Here is a 19120-nt window from a genome sequence, read left to right on the forward strand (position 1 = left end):
CTTCAGTCCTTTATCACTTTCAATTCATGTATATATTTATGTATTTCCATATTATTGGAGAACTTGAGGATTCTAGAATGAAGAGATTTGAGACTCTTGGTGTTTTTGTTGTTTGTTTGTTTTGTCATTTAAAATTATACTCCTCTCCCGCACTTGGTATAGTACAGTGGGTGCAGACTTCTAAGGAAATTCTTATGCATTTTCTTGTCTTACCTTATCCCTCTTCTTTACCTTTCCTCCTTCTCTGCAGTGATAGGATTCATGGATGTTGTCGGGGGAAAAATGTCTTCCTATCAGCTCAAGACTAATCAGTGCAAATTAAATACATGTGTGCCCATTTAAAAACCAAGCACCAGTTTTCCAAAGACACAGCCCTATTGTGGGAAGAGATCTTTAACATTAATTGGAAAGTATAGTGATAAAAGTCCATGTCTGTCTATCTATTCATATATCATCTATCCATTCACGTGTGTATATATACGTATATATAAAATTTCAAGCCTTTTATTTAAAATAATAAAAAGTAATGATTGTTTCAAATGTGAGAACATGTGCCATAAGAATTTCTCTTGAAGGGCAAGGAATAGGAATATTATCTATTTTTTGTGGTTTAAAATTATGTGAGTGAATCTTACTGGTATAGGAATCATCATCTGATGAATAAAGTCCATGAAGGAAATTGTCTGTAGAAAGAAATTTTATAAGGTGTAGGAATAACTATATTTACTTCTCTTGTTTTCTACAGACTTTTCTTCACAGGAATTAGAGATTTTTATTTGTTCCTTTTCCTCCTCCTGGCTTCAAATGTTTGTTGCAGAGGCAGTCTTTAAAAAGTTGTGTTTACAGAGTTCCATTAGTATTTCTTCTGAGCCACTCTCTCTTCAGAAAATGGTAAGCACCACTCTATTTTAGTCCTTTTAATTTTTAAGAAGTAAGTTTATAAATTCAGTTTTTAAATATTCTTATTCTAATAATTGGACAGAGCATATTAATCATAAATCTTTCAAACATATATAAAAGCAGGTAGTTTTCTTCCTCAAAATGGAATAATTAGTGAATAGAAATTTTAATTACTTGAGAGTAATGAAGAATCGGTAACAGAAAAATTATACAAGAATCTTTATATCACTTGCCACAGTATGTAAGATTATTATTTTGGAAAGACCTTGATCCAGAAACATTCTACATAGTATTTAATGGTATTTAAAAAGCAAAATTTGCAAATGATGCCAAAGGTTATTCCAGTTATCCTATGTATATACACATATAAACTTGATTTGATCCAAGGTTTTCCAGTTTTATCTTGGCTATCTTTAGCTATTATTGATATCTAATATCTCCAGCAGTTTCTTCAACAAATGAGAAATATGCTTGTTAATAATTGGTCAGATTGGGCAAATACTGTTTGCAACAATCCTTGTCTTCAGTGACTTTTGCACTCCTCATTCCGTTTATTCCAGACTTCTTTTCTGTTGAAGGAAGACATTACCAAAATGGAAATGACAAAATACCAGTTGTACTTAAACCATAAATACTAAAAATAGGCTAATTATAACAAGTTGGGCATAAAACTCATCAAAAGAACTTTCCTAAATGAGTGTCAAATTTGATTTCAAAACAATAATTATTTTGAAGAAGGCATTTTTCTTGTGTATGTCATATTGACTTAATGACAGGGAACTAGCAGCTTTCTTAATATTTTAGCATGTTCATATGAGATAGGGTGGCAACCATAGTGATGAAACCAAGAAATTATAACTAAATTTAATGGTGAAATGAATCAAGTATTTTCTTTTTACTGTTTCCAGGTTTTTGTAGTTGAGAAAACAATATAATATTATTTTGCAACAGGTATATTCCTATTTGCCAGCTTTGGGGAAAACTGGTGTGCATGGGACTGGAAAGATGCAGATACCAAAGAAAATAGGACAGCGGCCTTGCTTTGAATCTCAGAGGGCTTTAATTATGCTGAATGGTGCTAAACAGAAACAAGTTGAAGGGCTGCCAGAGTTACCGTAAGTGATGCTTATATACCAGCTATGCTTTGTTTTCGAGTACAGCTCTTCTTCTTAGGCATTTCTTGAACTGTATCTTTATCTGAGATGTTGTCTGAATTATACTGATAGCAGAAAACTCAGTTTTATACCTATAAATGCACATGATCAACATTTTCACTTTCTTTAATTCAAGGTACACTCTTTCTATTAAGTCTTTTTCAAAAGAAATAAAACTCTTCATCAAATTATTGTTCCACACAATTTTTGCCTTGTGATTTTTAAAGTACTACTTGTATATAATATAGATGGGATTTCAGAATGCATCGCCATGTGAGATACTCTGAGTTGTTACAATAGCTTTCCCCAAATGAGAAACCTCCTCTAAAAGTATGCTATATAAAATTCAGAAAACCTGAAATCTTTTTAGGAAGAAGAGGATAGTATTAGTATATGAACATAGGAATAGGGAGTAGGGGCCTGCATTTTGATCTTAGCGGTTTGCTTTAGTCTCTCTGCCAAATATGGTTTACTTGGTCTCGTCTGCTTTACTGGACGTTCAATATTCATAAACTTTTCGGTGGGCTGTTGGGGGGTGCAAGGGTAATAAAATGAAAATTAATGCATAAAATTTGTTTCTGTACAGTTGAAATAAATATAAAAATAGAAAGCAGTAAAGATTTTAATGAATAAGGGGGTTTAAATTAAAAGAAGCCTAGATTTTTTTTTTAACTCACCATATAATTTGTGCTTCTATGCCTTGGTGAAAAACAAGCTTTCATTATGTCTTACTTTCTTTTCAGAGAGCTGAATCTTGCTAAATGTTCCTCATCATTAAAAAGATTGAAAAAGAAGTCAGAAGGAGAATTGTGTTCCAAGGAGAATTGCCCCTCTTTGGTTACAAAGATAAATTTTCACAAGACTAATTTAAAAGGTATTCCAAGTATCTAAATTAATTTATGCTAGGAACTTTTCGTGGTTATAGTCAGTATTTGCAAGTTTTACACACTGGCCCTGATGAATGCTTGAACTTAAATATTGGACTAGGTCCAGGAAATACCTTCCTGGAGAGCATATTATTTTTGTGAACAGGCATTTATACAAAAAAAAAAGTGTTTAATACCTGGTGTAATAGAGTATTCCTCCCTTCGTTTCTCCACCTGCCTTTTCAAATATTGAACACTGTGTAGCTCATGTTGAGCTCATTCCAGACTTGCCTGCCTTACTTTTCTGTTCCACCTCAACCTGTGCTGCTTGGGATCAGTGTCTTGTGATTTGAAAGTATAATTCAGTCTTCATCTCTTTCAGTCCTAGACGTTTTGTGAACAAAGAATGAGAAGTAGGCTATGTTACATAGCTGTGTTAAGCATATGGACTCTTTTCTTCCAGGCATTGAGCCCAGACTATGAAATGTGCTTGGCTTTTGGTTCTAACTATACTGGAACCTAAGTACCTAAAGGGATGGAGTAACAAGAATAGCGTTGTAATAATTCACTCCGGCACTTCTTTTACTTAGGTACCCCTTAACTCAAAATTATAAATTACTACCAAGAGTCTGTATCTGGCCAAAGTAAATTGCTAAGTCTCTTGTTTATGAGCTATATCGTGTTTTTAATACAAATATTATCATTATGGCAACAAGCTTTCATCATCTTTCAACATGAGATGAGTTCATAATAGCATATCACAAATTCAAAATAACTGCCCGTTTGGCTCAAAATATGAAAAATGTATTAAATGTGAACTCAGATATTAACTTCACAAAACAGTGTCCTTTTTCTTTGTTTATTGTGTCAGAAAGTAAAATGAATATGAATGGCTTTAAGCTGAACAGCAGAAGGAACTGGAGGGAGGAAGAGAATTGAGAAATAGTAGAGAAAAACTTCGAAAGCTTTTCAATGCTTGTTAAAGAAATGTTTTGGTAGAAGTTACAGAGATAATCTGTAAAACTGAACACTGGAAAAATGTGCTACTTAGTATTTTATAGCAAGAAAGTTTGATTCAATATGTATTTCATTTGTTTTCAAAGCAGTTATTATGTTCTTTTTAATTCCCCTTACATCAAATTGTCACTTATATCTTATTAATCTTGCTTACAGCAGAGAGGGATGCAGTCAATTTTAGGCAGCAGGCACTAACTGCACCCCTCCTAGAAAAGACTTTGCCATTCTATTTGTCATTCTTGTTCAGCTTTAAATGGTACTAGGGATTTTTTTCGTGTGTGTGCATGTGCGTGTGCGTGTGTGTGTGTTTATATTAAGATTCCCCCATTTCTCCTTCTCTGTGCTGCTGTAGCCAAGCCAGACAGCCTATTGAGAAGCAGCAAACCATCTGTTAATGGATTTGAAGTTCTGAATTACACTTGAGTGTGTAGAGGCACTCATGCTTAGCCAGAAACATTCATTTGAATTAAGCTATAAATGCTGTATAAAAAAGAGCCATACATTTAACGTAGGTTCATGAATAAATTTAAGAGAGGGCAATTGCACTTTAAACTTTTATTGCTGCAAAACCCAGTATATTTGGTGTTCTCTGATCATTTGAGGGTTTTATAGCAGGATTGAAACTTCAAACCTTGAACTAGGGGGAGACAATGCCTATATTAAACCTTTAGTAGAATTTCATTGCTGGATTGCTCATAGAACAGAGAGGCTCTATGGATTGGTGGGGTTCCCTCCCCCCTCTTTTTTTTTTAATGTGAGAGATGTTTAAACCAGTCAAAAGGAAAACTCAATAAATAATTTTCTGGCATGGGGCCAGATCTCCTAGTTCATGCCCTTTGATTATTTTCTTTAGTTGATATCTTGTCTTCTCTGGAATAATCCATTAATTTTTTATGGCAGGAGAAACAGCCCTCCATAGGGCTTGCATAAATAACCAAGTGGAGAAATTGATTCTTCTTCTCTCTATGCCAGGAATAGACATCAATGTTAAAGGTAAGTTCTAAATCTTTGTTGTCTAATTCAATGTCTTAATATTTGTGATATTAAATAGTTTAATTTCAACATTAAGAAAAATCATTTAAGTATATTTACCTAACATATCTTTAAAGTATTGCTAGTAGCAAAACCAAGGAATTCATCACATATTGATGTATAATAGTGCACAACCATTTTTTGACATCTATATTCTGATCAGATCCCAACATCAATATTTTAAAATAGTTTTTAATTTATTTTTTACAATTAGAAATATGATTACACCCTAGGCATTTTTATCAAAGAGTTCTATTTGTATATGAGGCACTTAGAAAGTCACACTGAGAAGGGAAGTAGAATATCAATACTTCACTACCAAAAGTCCTACTTTTGCCGTTTTAAAATTTGCCTTGATTTCTAATTTAGACAATGCTGGCTGGACGCCTTTGCATGAAGCCTGTAACTATGGCAACACAGTATGTGTCCAGGAAATTTTGCAACGTTGTCCAGAGGTAGATCTGCTCACTCAAGTGGACGGGGTGACTCCTTTGCATGATGCACTGTCAAACGGACATGTCGAAATTGGCAAGCTGCTACTCCAGCATGGGGGTGAGTGCATTTATGCTAAACGGGTTATGATAAATTATCCAGTTTTTTGATGTATCCCTCAGAGGTAGAAAGTATTTTATATTTTAAGCTCTATAAGGAACGATGCCTTTATTACATTTTAATGAAAAAGTAAAGATGAAAAGTCGGCTAGAATGTAAGCACCTTTTATTTACTGAGGATAAAAACCTTTTCATAAAATGTATTTATTTATTGTATTATTAAGCCTTTTTACCTTTGTTACGAGAGTGTATTTTGAATTGAGTGTGTTGGTTTTTACTATTAATCCTTTTACTTAAAGTGTGTAATGTCTGTAAACCAGCCATTTCTGAAAGCTTATTAATAAATGGATGTACATGTTCAATTGTGAGTACTTGGGTTTTTCATTCTTGTTTCATTTCCTATATATAACTGCTAACGATTATTCTTTTCTTTAATGAGTCTTTTCTTTATAGACTACAAAAAAGACATCCTAGAATAATATCTTTTCTTCATTCACATTTTGTAGTCAATTAATAAGTTAAGTAGGAGGACTTCCAAATGATAATAACTGTTGTGCAGAGGGTATGTGATGGAAGTAACTTGAGCTTAATATTCATCTACTGCTTTTTCTGCTGATTTCTTATCTGATCTCTGCTTTCAGAACCCTTTTTTCCACCCCCTAACTCAGTGATATTCTTCTTATATCTGAACTGAATAATATAAATTTTATATCAAAGTGTTCAAAACTAATTTGCGTTTTAAAAGGAAAAATAAAGGAAAAGTGATGACTAGCTTATAATACACAAAGATTTGTATAAATTTCCTATTACTTTTATTTGTACTAAAAATACTGTTGTACTATTTATCCAGTCATTAAAGCTATTTGATGCTGCATGAAAATAAACAGCATATTTTCTTTAGCTATCTCTTTACTATATATCTATATCTATCTGTCATCTATCTGAGGAAGGCTCTATATCATGGTAGTTTAACATGTTTGGTTATTTATAGTCTTCTCCTGCCCCCTAAAGGCCTTAGTGTGTCTGTTTTACTTATACCATTTCATAATCGATGTATTTTTCAGTTCTTATACTTTTTTTAGTATTATATGTTTACAAAACCATACTGTTATATCTCCTAAGTGTTTTAGTTTTCTACTTAACTATGTATGTGACATTCCAAGCCAATATTTGGCTTTGCTTCAATTGGCCTAAGTGATGTAAAAGCCATTATTGTATTAAGGTATTAAGTCCAACTTTTCAGAAGAAGAAGGCATTATACTAACCAATGTGAATTGTTTTAGGACCTCTAGTGAAGAATAGTAAATTGATGAGTTCTTTGTCCCAAGAGAGGAAATCTACTTGTATTTGCATTTATCAAGGTCCTTCAGCAATCATAGACTTCTCTTTGCCTTAGGTATAATCTGAGTTTGGACCTGTCAAATGGTTTGACACCATCATTGTAGAAACTATATTATCTCTTCATTGTGAGTCGCTCAGTATTGAGAGCAATAATTTAAATTATGTTTCTAAAACCTTTGTTTACTTTTGGTATCTTGTGTTCATAATTTTGTTGTATTTTCTCTTTTAAACAGGAATAACTTGAAACATATTTTTTGAAATATCAACATAATGAAAATAGATCTAATTTTGATTTAGGATGTTTTCCGTAAATTATACATTAATCGTATGTCATTACTGGTTGATCTTTTACATTAAGTACATTTTATATCTAGGCCACTACATGTGTCTCATCAGGTTCATCATTAAGAGTTTTAGCAGCTATGATCTGTAATCTCTGACAATAAGATCTGTGTTGTATGGTAGAATCTTCTGATTATGTCTGCTAGTACTCAAACTTTTATATCCCTTGTAACATTTTTATGGCAAAGTACATAAATAATTATAGGACTTGACTGGCAGAGGTGCGAAGTACTCCTGTACTTTGCTGTGTGACCAAATACTGAGTCATTGTTATTTTGCCCCTCTCATATCATCCTTAACTACCCAGGGGATAAACTGTATCTTCAAACCTTTCTTAGTAGATGGTTAGATGGGTGTAGCTAGCATAGATGGATGAAATCTGAGTTTTTCCCAGAGCAGTTAATATTTACTTTTTGTGAATCAGTTACCTATATTAAAAATTGAACATAAGCAAGGATAATGAAAAACGTGTTCTGTGTCTGGGCAAAGTTTTGCAGTCTGCACTGCTACCATTGCCTATTAGCAATGGAAGGGGTCAGTACTTTTTCCGCTTGGTGATATTATGAAATACCTTTAAGGCTCTTACACAGAATTTAAGATAAATGTATTTTAATTTCCTCCAGGAACACTGATATTCTTATTTGAAGATGACAACTTATAAAGTTTTATCATAGTTTTTTTTTAAGATTTATAACCATATATGTTATTTATTGAACTAAGGCATGTGCTTTTAGGCAAACCTGATTAGGCAATTGACTAGATTATCTTTTTCTAATGCACCTTTATTAGTCAGTTAGTATACAGAACCAGTTAATTATGTCAATATGAATTACTACAAAATATGACTGTAAACTGAGCCCTGGATGCTTTGGGGAAAAAAGGAGAGAGAAAATGGCTGTTACACTGCCAAAATAAGAATGTTTAACTCTTAACGTTTTGCATGTTCTTTTTCACAGGCCCAGTGCTTCTGCAGCAGAGGAACTCTAAGGGGGAATTGCCCTTGGATTATGTGGTATCATCTCAAGTCAAGGAAGAACTATTTGCTATCACAAAAATAGAAGATACAGTGGAGAACTTTCATGCACAAGCAGAGAAACATTTTTACCACCAGCAACTTGAATTTGGCTCATTTTTACTTAGTAGGATGTTGCTAAATTTTTGTTCAGTTTTTGGTTTGTCTTCAGAGCTCTTCTTAGCTTTCAGAGGATTAACTCATCTAAATGACCTGCTTATAGTTTGTCAGAATTATAAGGAAACCACTAGTGCTCGTACTGACTGGTTATTGGATCTTTATGCTAGAAATATAAAGACATTGCAGAAACTCCCAAATATTCTTAAGGAACTCCCTGAGAATTTAAAAGCGTGTCCTGGAGTACACACTGAGGCCTTATTGGTGACATTGGAAATGATGTGTCGGTCGGTCACTGAGTTTTCATGATGATAACAGAAAATATGGGTCAGCTTTCTAAACCTGCTCAGCTTGCTTTGTCATTTATTATGGACTTCATAGCTTATAAACAATAAATAATTTCATTTATTTATTGACAGAATTTGCAGCCTTGCTAAATCTTTAAAGCACTTAAAGAACTTATCCAAAGCTATAATATAGGCTTCTTTTTCCAGTGTGTAGGATTTAACTCAAAAGTAAAAAATAGTTTTGTTTGATACACATTGCATTTATTAGTCTTTATTATTTTTTGTTCTAAATGTATTATTTATTTATATTGTACATGTAAAATTTTTTAATTTAAATATTTTTTCAAATCAAAATGTAATGTCCTCTCTTCTAGGTGTTCTGGGTCTTAGCATCATGGCAAGAATATTCATGCAAATGTGCACCTATAAACATGTAGCTCCCTGTTTCTTCTCTGTAGGCTGTTGGAATAAAATACTCAGTTTTACGTGTTTCTAAAATAAACATTTCAAAATTCACAATAATATATTCTTTTGGTTTTTAAATTTAGTAAATGTGCTAATAGTTTGATCCCTTGATCTATTTTATTTTAGCAGTTCCTATAGAAAGTGTATTTCTACTCCATGTAACCACTATTCTGTAAGTGAAAACATTTTGCTTCATAATGTTTTATTAAATATTAAGATTATAAATGGCAACAAAGTAAAGGATTTGAGATTATCTAAAATCTTAATGTACAGTATGTATTTACAGAGTAGTAACATTTCAATTTGCAGTTTTTCCTAATAGTAATTTGTAGTAAAACTAAAAGAAAGGATATGGATAATAATTACTTTTGAAACTGGAGTTGCTTTACTAGTGGGAATAAGTTACATTGTGATACAGCTGGAAAAGAAACATTAGAACTTCCATTTCGAAACTTAAGTGATGATCTCACAGCAATTAATCTGCTAAAGAAGCACACTTTAGTTTTATTTTGGAAATAGATCTTTTAGCAGGATACAAATGCTGAGAGTCTTATTACTGGGTTTACAGTCTAAACTAAAAATTGCCACATTATAAAAGTCAAGTTTTTTTCCTACATTTTTAAATCAGTAATTTTTTACACATACTGTAAGAAGTATTAGTTGTTTCTAGTTAGCCTTCAAATGTGACATCATACAACTCTTTTGATGTTTATTGTTACTTGCCAAAATATCAGAGAAAACATGACTAAGGAACATTATAATGCTCATAGAGAGTAAAGTGCTTCCCCAGATGATGTGTAAGAACATTTTTATTCCAAAGAGTAGCCCCTTTACGTCACTTGTGAAGGCATGTGGAATAACATTTGCTTGGTAAACTAACAAAAACATAGACTTTGACATCAGACAGACATAGTTTCAAATCCTTGTGTAATTTCTTACTAACTGAATTAGAAAGCAGGTTTCTTTCTAGCTTTGGTTTTCTTACCTGTCAAGTGGAAATAACACCAGGTATCTTGGTCATGATAGAATTAAGTTATTAGCCATTCACCTTATACGGCACTTAATAAATGTTACTTCCTTTTGCATTCTTAATTCCTCTTTTTAGTTACAACGAATCATTTAGATAGTAATTTCTTAAGTTGCTAATAATTCTAAGTTAATGAGATAATTAACTGCTAAGAAAAAGTAGATAATTAACTGCTAAGAAAAAGTAGTTTTCTAAATTAAATGTTCGCAAGAAATATTCATTTAGTTGCAATTAGTATTAATAATTCATAACTGTTCTGTCTGCCAATTTCTACAAGCCATGCTGACATGAAATATTAAACACTCAAATGCCATTGAAGTCTCTACCTCAAGAAGGTGTCATTGCAGTTTGTACTTCTTCAAAAGTATAACTTGGCAAACAGATTACTGCTTTGTGGCCTAGTTAAAAATACCAATAAATATATATGAATTTAAACCTGCAATAAGAAACTTTATTTCCCATATTACTTATGTTTTATTTTAGAAAACATAATTGCCTCAAATTTATTTTAGATGTAGAGAAAGGGGAAATTTTAATAGATAAAATTCATAGACTTTCTGACCCCTGGCATTTTAGCTCTAGGCATCTCAAAGTTGCAGCCACTGAAGAGAAGCGAAGGCTGAGTAATGCTATTTATCATTGTACTCTGCCAGACTTCATATCATAGTTCAATGGAGTTGTTTTTTTTTTTTTTAAAAAAAGAAAGGCCTATGAAAGCCCTTATTACAATAGAAAATAAAGCTTGGAAGGAGATTTCTGAGCTGTTAAGATTCAGCTTTCTCCATGCGTAATCCCCACAAATATTTGGAATATAAAAGATTTTAGAATGTTTCCTGGCAGCTTTTTAGGAAGGGTCTCTATGAAGTTTTCAAGCTTACTAGTTCTTAATTTCCCTACACATAATAAAGTGGTCCAAGTATATACAATTTTTGTCATTTCATTAAGTCCAAGATAACCAGAAAAACATTTGTCCTCATATAAATTAAATGCTAAATTAATCAGTGTTTTGAATTCATCGTTTCTTGAACACCTATTATGTACCAGGTGGTATGCTTGACAGGGGCTGACTACAGTAAAAGAGGAAAAGCTTACGTTCTAGGAAGGTAAGTCTAGTTTTATTGTCTTCTGTGTAGGCTGTTGAAGAAAATTAATTTCAGTTTGGGTGTTTCTTAAATTTACAGTAATAATTGGTCTCGTTTCTTTTTAAATGTGAAGGGTTTGATTGTTTAATCATTTGATCAGTGTGACTAGCAATTTTAGAGTGAATAGAGTGTGGTGTGTGCTTTTGCAATCTTAGTGAACCCCAGTACTCATTCCTAGATAAACACAAATGCATTAATGCTAGGATCCTTTATATAAACACTAGGAAATGTTTGCCATTTTTGCTTATTCTGTTATAGAAAGTTAAATTAATACCTTCACAGGAGAAAATTTTTGATGGAATGTGCAATCCATATGCATTTACACACCTTTCCAGTTAAGTGATGAACTTGATGAGAGCCTGTCACTCTTGCCCCTTAATCAGTAGAAAGGGGTCATTTTTGAGTGACATGAGGCACTCTTTCCCTCAGGCGTTTATCACGTAGCTTCCACACCAGTCGCACCTCTTGCTGACGTGGAGCTTGCAAAATTCAGAATGATAATTGTTTTTATAACAAATGTGGATTGAGTTAGAAAGGTCAGTGATGGCATTTTTGGAATTACGCTGTGCCTGGTGATGTCAAAACTGAAGACATGGAATAGTTAACTATTTCTTATAAATCAAATTATGTTATCAAAAAATTCACCTTGTAGGTTAAGATGAATTATGGTAGGATGATGTACTTTGGTGGTTATTTGCTCTGATACAGAATCAGAGATTATTAGACTATAAGTTAATTAGAAAAGGTTGTGGTGTTGTTTTTTTAGGTTTTAAGCATACATCTTTTAGAGTACTGCAAATCGCACTAAAAGAAGACCTTTTCAGAGGAAACGAACAAGATAGTTTTAACATTATTGTTAGTCAAAAAAGTTTTCTCTCTTAAGTAAATGCTAATCTTTGAGAACATCCAAAATGTTATACTTTAATTCATGCTTCCCAGTTTATGAAAGTACCAAGCAACTTTCTTTCTTAGACACATGAATTTACGTGAATTGCTGGGGCGGGGGGGGGGGGGGGAACATTCTATTAAATTATTTTAAAAAGGACATTTTCCAATCACAAATCCAAGTGATTAGCTTTTTATCACAGAGGAATTTGATAATTAGTACTTTTGTGTTAATAAGCAAAATTACATTTTGTATTTATATTTGATGTACAAAATATTTTCTAATATTTTATGTATTTGAATTCATTACCATATGGTTTGGGTTTTGTTTGTTTTTTGGTGTAGGCATATAGTTCAAATACACTTACACTATATATTTTTGTAATCTTGAAATATAACCCTTGGCACTAGACACAAGTGATTGATTTTTTTTTGTAATATTGTATTTGTACTGTTGAATGTATATATATTTTTTTCTTTTTTTAGAACAAATATAGTGAATTATTCTGTTTTTAAACTACTTGCTGAATTAAGATCCAACAGTATTAAATCAACAAAGTGTAACCAGTGATTAGTTATATAAAAATAATATTCCTAATAAGCATACAATGTTATTTTTATATATTTGTAATATGTAATATTACCCTTAACATAGACCAAAAAAATTAAGTTCCTTATTCAAGCATCTATAAAGAGCTGTCTCCAGTTAAAGATGAAACATTTTCTCCAAATTTTTGTCTTTTTACTGTGGTCCCCAAATCTTTTCAGACAGTTGAACCCAGATTTGGTAAATCTAATCCTCTTCCTTTCAAAAGTATCTAAATTAGATCAAGTGAACATTAATGCATAATGGGTGTTAAACATTAATAGAGAATGACTACGTTGGAATATATGATTTATTTCTACCAAAGAGTGGAATTTTTTAAAAATGTGCTTAGCACTTCCAGCAGGTAAATTGCACTGAACTGAAAGTCTGGAATCCAGCTTTGAATTTACACCTATTATACTATCATTTATCTTAATAAGAGATGAACTAAAATTTCCAATGATTTTCCATTCTTCTGTCCTCAGATGAAATAGTCATGTTGAAAAAATCATTAATCTTAAAGTGGTGACAGATAAAAAGAATTTAGTTTGTTGTCAGTACTTCTCAACTTAAAGGTTAGGTCAACCATGGTTTATGTCATGACACTGATAAATTTTTCTAATGACCAGAATGGTTTGATTTGTAATAGCTTTTTGTTTTGGTTTTAAGGAATATATATCTTGGTTATCTGACTTCATCCTAAAGATGCATTTTTTTCTACTTTGCATTGTTTCTATTTTATAACAGAGACAAAATTATAGAGCAGTAAGTAATATGTGGTGTTAAAATATGCATTTTAAAGAGCTTTCCATGAAAACTTAAAAGCAGAATTGTAAAGATGAAAACTTGGCAAAGGGATGAGGGAAAATGGTTAGGAATCATTGTGGTTTAAAGAGGGTAAAGATTTCTAGATGCTGTTTAATATACTGAGGAGGTAGTGAAGGTACAAAATCAGAAAAAAGGCAGACAGATCTCCTCATCTCAGGAACAAACTGTCTTTGAAAATTTTGAACAATGTTCAGTAAACCAAGGGTCAAGATAAGTGTTTGGTGGAAGATTCTTTTAGTTAAAATTCACTCAAAATAAAGAATAAAAATACCAATTTTAATGGTATCATCAGAAATAGGCTATTTCGACTAGTGAGATTCAGTCCTTTCTTAAAAGTGATGCAAATCTAGATTTCTCATTTCTTGTTTTCCCATGATTTTAGTTCTTTTACTCTTTTTTTCAAAATACTTTTAAGTTCATACTCAGTCATGTTATTGGAGGAAATAGACTTAAAGAGAGGTTGAAAGCCATTTATAAAAAGTGGTTGAACTTGTTCCCTTAATTCCTTTTTCCCGAATTAATTTTAGTCCTTTTTAAAAAATAGAAACTATTTAAATGTAATTAAAAATTATTTTATCTAAGTAAAATTACAGAGGGGAAAAGATTGTAAGCAAATCCATTGCTAATAGTGGTGTATTTCTGATAGAATTTTGAATATTTGTTTTTCACTTCTCCAGGTTTCTCTGCAACATGATTTATATTTGTGTATAACACCAGTAGCCAATTTATTTTTTTAATGTAATAAAATTTATTTTTTTAAAGTAATGCTCCTAATATAAATAAGAATCAGTTTTGAAATTTTTCTAAAGTTGTCTTATTTAAACTGGCATCTACTGGACTTTTTAAAATATAAAGTGCATTTTTAAAATATGCCATTTTTCTTCAAGGTAAGGATGTAATTAAGCCTAGTATCATCTAATGCAGATCTCAAATAATACTCTTGGACTATATGCCCTTCCTTTGAAAGTAAATCTGGCTTATTTTACTGATATGCTGCTTCTGTCTTCTGTTTAAGCCTCTTCAAAGCAGTGCCCTACCATATTGGGCGGGGTCATTACTGTTTAGTAGGATTCCTAAATTGCTAAAGTTTAAACTTCATGTAGACACCTTGTGGAGTCATGATACCGTATTTTCACTATTAGCCTTTTCTGATTTTAGAAGCTTTCAGGGAACCTGAAGAATTACTTGTTCTGATTTTTTTTTTTTTCCAGATTCAACACCCCAAATCAGGGAGAAACTGTAAGATTAAATGATGACTACATTTATCAAAGGCTGTATCTTAAATTCCTTTAAAGGGAGTTCACTACTGTGTGATTAAATTGAGAATTGTTTTCTTTTATTATAATACACCTGGGAAAAATTCCCTTCTAAATATTACTATTTACAGCATTAATTCAGATGTAAGCAGTCAGTCGTCTACTGAGAGAATTCTGAGCAAAAGTGTCTTGCCACTGTTGTCCAGAGCATATTATTTTGCACCTCTTCTGTGAAGGTGAGGAAAATGGCTTCTTGTAAGTTACTGTTTTAAGTAGTACAATTCAAAATACAATATTTTAACAATTGTTTTATATAAATACATTGGATACCTACATCATAACTACAGTACACTGGTGAGTATCACATCACTGTGTCTTTTGGGGTAGATTTCTCGCTTGTCAGTGTTATTGTCAGTCACTGAGAAATCCAAGTACATGTGTGTTCTTTGTATTAGCATCATAGTGCCAGAAGAATGGATGGTGTGTACCTGGTAACCCACCCTATAAGAGTTAGTATGCCTGATTCTTGGTTAAATTATCAAATGCTGGATGTTTCATGATATCCCCCCAAAAGTTTTTATCTATTATATCTGAAAATGCTTTTTTTCATCCTACAGGGAAATTTAAAAGGTAATGTTCAGCAACTTCAAATAAGACCGAATACTACATTGATCTGTTTTAAAACTACTTCTAAAAACATACATAGTATTTTACTTTTCTGGGTGGGTTACCATGTGCTTCAGAGACCTTCCTATGGTTTGCTAGGTCTCTGTGTTAGTGAAATCTGAACTTTGTAAGAGTTCCAGGACAAAGGGAAGGGGTAGGTATACCATTGTGTAAGGTTGCAGAGTTTATTAGTTCTTGACATCAATAAATTGTTTTCCATGGTTTCAATATTACAAGTTATACACAGATTTTGACTTGTAATTGTTATGATCAGTACTGTAGGAAAAATGTTTTGCGGAAATAATGTAGAGTTTAGTTTTAAGGTTTCCAGTATTCTGAGTAGCTTTATTAAAAGAACATCTCTGAACTTGGGACAGATCTTGGCATTTCCTTCCCCCTCACCTCTCTGCTGTTGTCCAGCTGTCTTTGTAATTACTCTTGACTGTTGTCTCAGATGTGTCTTCAGTCATAAAGAGACAATTAAAAGTGGTTGGGGCCAGGGGCGCACTTTTCTCTATGCAGTTAGCATTTCCTAACTTACCATTTGAACTCTGGCAAAATAAAATGCCTCATGTTGACTCGTGTCATTTTGAAGCTTGTCTTTGACCGAAATGGGGAACTAAGCCTATATTACCATCTTGCCTCACTAGTAGCAGTAACAACCTCACTCAGCCAGGTCTCCTCAGATGCATTTATTTATTCCCAAGAAAATGAGAGGTGGTTTGTAGGTTCGCTCATTGACTCTCACATTGGTCATTCCTTTTCTCTTTTGAAAGACCATTGAAGAATCTACAGCAGGGGAGAATTAACGTGGCAATTTTATTTTTACCACAAACTGAAAAAACTTTGGCACAGCTACTTACCTATTTCTGTTTTTCTTAATACAAATAGAGCTTTCAGCTTAATCTAGTAACACCATTAATTGAGTAGAGCAGAAGAGCAGTGCCATTTCGTTACCTTTTTTTAAAATGGAGTCATATAATTTTTCAGTGACGTTTGGAGACACAACCATCATATACATTTAAAAAAAAAAAAAAACCTGTCTACAAAAATACTGCTTGTGCATGCAAGAGAACACTTTTTTTGTTGTTACCAGTTCAGAATGCGAAGGAATAGCCCAATAAACTGACTCATTTGAAACCAATTTGAATTATTTGATTCATCTCCCCTGACCTTTTTTGGTTTTCGGTTCTTAACCCCAGATCCCTTTGGAAAAGCACAGATAGAAACATTAAATTCCAGCAAACCTTTCACAGTGGTGTTAGTTTCTATAGCATATGACCATTTTGGACATTTAATGGTTTTTATCTGCATAGTATACTTACATGATAAGAAATTTTCCTTGGTATTTCTTAAATCTCAGCGATTCAGCTGGAATAAGTCATGATGTGACTGCCACTGTACAAATGTAGAAACTGAGGCAGAAGAGGTAACAGCTCCACCAGAAAAAAAGGATGTTTTAGATTTTTTTCTTTCAGTGAGTTACACCAGTCATCCTGGGGAGGAGAATTATAATCCAAAGGAATGACACTATTGTAAGTATTCTTCTCATTATTTTTTATGTGGTTTTAATTGATACTTGGCCAACCAATTAGAAAAGGCTGATTCTAGACACACTAATCAAACAAATGAATAGGCATCTGTACACAAATACACACACTCACGCTTGACGTTTAAAGCCCCAGAATTTAAGCATTAATTTAATAATAAACAGGCTTTTGCAAGAAGTATAATGGGGGCTCTCTTTACTTGCATTTCTGGAACAGCAACTGCCTTTTATATTTTGATTTGTTTTTAATGCTGAGTACAAAACTCAAAAATAAACATTTAGGTATATTTAACTAGTGTATAAACTGAAATTAAAGCCTTTGAATAAGACCTGTTAATACAGAAGTAGATTCCTTTCAGCATTAGAGACATTTGGATATTGAGATCAAAATGGGAATATGGTCCCTGGATAAGAGAACTTACTACTAAATTTTTCTTCACTTTTAAATAACACAATAAAATTCTATAAAAGATACTTTCAGAAACATATCAATTAAAATTTGCTCTTACTATACTTCAACTCCAGATTTGATTTTAATATGCTATCATTGGTTTGACCATTGCCTATGACAGGGCAAGTCGTATAGTTGGTACTCAATAAATATATCACAGAGCAAAGTCACTTAAAGAATCTTTCAATTCAGATTATCCTAGTGTATAGAATGATTCAAAGTTAATTTGGAATCCTGACAGCACCTATCAATTTGAGTCTGTGGAACAGTACCAAAATAAACAAGAAGTACCCTGTTCTTTTTATAAATGGAAAATGTTTTAAATATGCATTTCTTATAAATTACCACAATTAGTGGCAATAATAGTAGTTTGGATAATGAATGACCTTCAGTGAATTTACTCACTAAAGGATATTGAGGAATATATTTCATAGTTCATATGACTACTGTATATAGCAGTCCAAATCGGTGTTAGAGTGACATCCAGTCTCTTAAGATATCTTAAAATATTTATGTGTTTACAAACCTCTCAAAAACAAATCAAGTTAAGCAGCTTTCAAAAGGCAAAATCGTGCCTTCGTGAGAAGGAGAAAGAACTGGTTAAAGTTCTATTATTCACAGTCTCTTGTTTTCAGTCTGTGAGTGCAGTAGTTTGTAAAAGCAATGAAGCTTCCCCTGAATATCACTTTCATGCCTCAAGATAGTTCTTACTTCTCTAGGAGTGTCACTGGATACTCACCCCTGCAAGGTGCTGCGTTTTATACAGCACGCAAGGTCAGGGAAAGCCTTTTTTCTTCCAGACCAAACCTGGGTTTCTTTAAGTATAATATTATTTATATGAGACCAAAAAAAAGTACTGATTATTTTTAGAAAAGATTATTTTTTTATTTAATGCAGTGAATGGTCAACCTTACCATTGAACTAAACATCTGAAATTTGATAGCATGAAACAGAAATTAGTCATCTGTTAATGGTTGCTATCCACTAGGTACATCGGAGGTGTTAGAATATCAGGCTTGTAGACATTTGAGTAGACAATGTCAGCACAGAACACAAAGCTCACACAAAGTATAATCAAAAGTTATTTGAAAAAAAAAAAAAAGTTATTTGAAACAAATTATTCCATCAGTAAACTTCCTGTAGCAACATCAACTTCATGAAGTATTACGTCTGTCTTAAACGATGATGGTATGCGGATTTAAGCATGTCATTATAAACATGATGCGCTAAATAGAGCATATTGAGGTCAAAGCCTTTCTGTAGAAAGGGAATTTAATTGACATTCTTTCAAGCATAGTGTATAAACAGATCAAAATAGTTTTATCATAAGAAACAGTATTTAACAACATAGCTTTAAAATAAAAATACTTTAAAAATCAACTTTGATGAGATTAAATTTATTTTTAAAGAATCTTCCTATAGAGTGAAATATATATTTCTCGCTTCTGGCTTTTCTACATTTTTCCAGCATGACCCCCACCTTCACCCTATCCCAGTCCATTGTTAATAAAGTAGTGCAAAACACTGCAGCAATTTCAACCAAGCTTAGTCCCCTACCAAGTCAGGGAAGTAAGACATTCTCACCAGATTCTCTCTCCCTAGAGGTATACTCCCTTGATATACCAGGAAGTTAGGTACAAAAACTA

The 19120-nt window shown here is 32.5% G+C and overlaps 1 protein-coding gene across 3 annotated transcripts in view; it reads left to right on the top strand.

Moving 5' to 3' along the window:
- The window catches only part of SLF1 (SMC5/6 complex localization factor 1), a 58782-nt gene extending 50029 nt beyond the window's left edge, over nt 1-8753 (top strand). For all 3 annotated transcript variants that reach the window (XM_089908368.1, XM_022592701.2, XM_089908367.1), the window contains 6 exons: nt 746-891; nt 1852-2015; nt 2798-2928; nt 4838-4930; nt 5339-5521; nt 8160-8753. In XM_089908368.1, the coding sequence (XP_089764494.1) occupies nt 746-891; nt 1852-2015; nt 2798-2928; nt 4838-4930; nt 5339-5521; nt 8160-8641 (1199 nt within the window). In that variant the 3' untranslated portion in view covers nt 8642-8753. The remainder of the gene's footprint in view (nt 1-745; nt 892-1851; nt 2016-2797; nt 2929-4837; nt 4931-5338; nt 5522-8159) is intronic.
- The last annotated feature ends 10367 nt before the right edge of the window (nt 8754-19120 follow it).

The sequence above is a fragment of the Delphinapterus leucas genome, chromosome 3, assembly GCF_059928025.1.
Source record: "Delphinapterus leucas isolate spDelLeu-1000000601 "Yukka" chromosome 3, BTC_Dleu_Yukka2, whole genome shotgun sequence".
Taxonomy (NCBI): domain Eukaryota; kingdom Metazoa; phylum Chordata; class Mammalia; order Artiodactyla; family Monodontidae; genus Delphinapterus; species Delphinapterus leucas.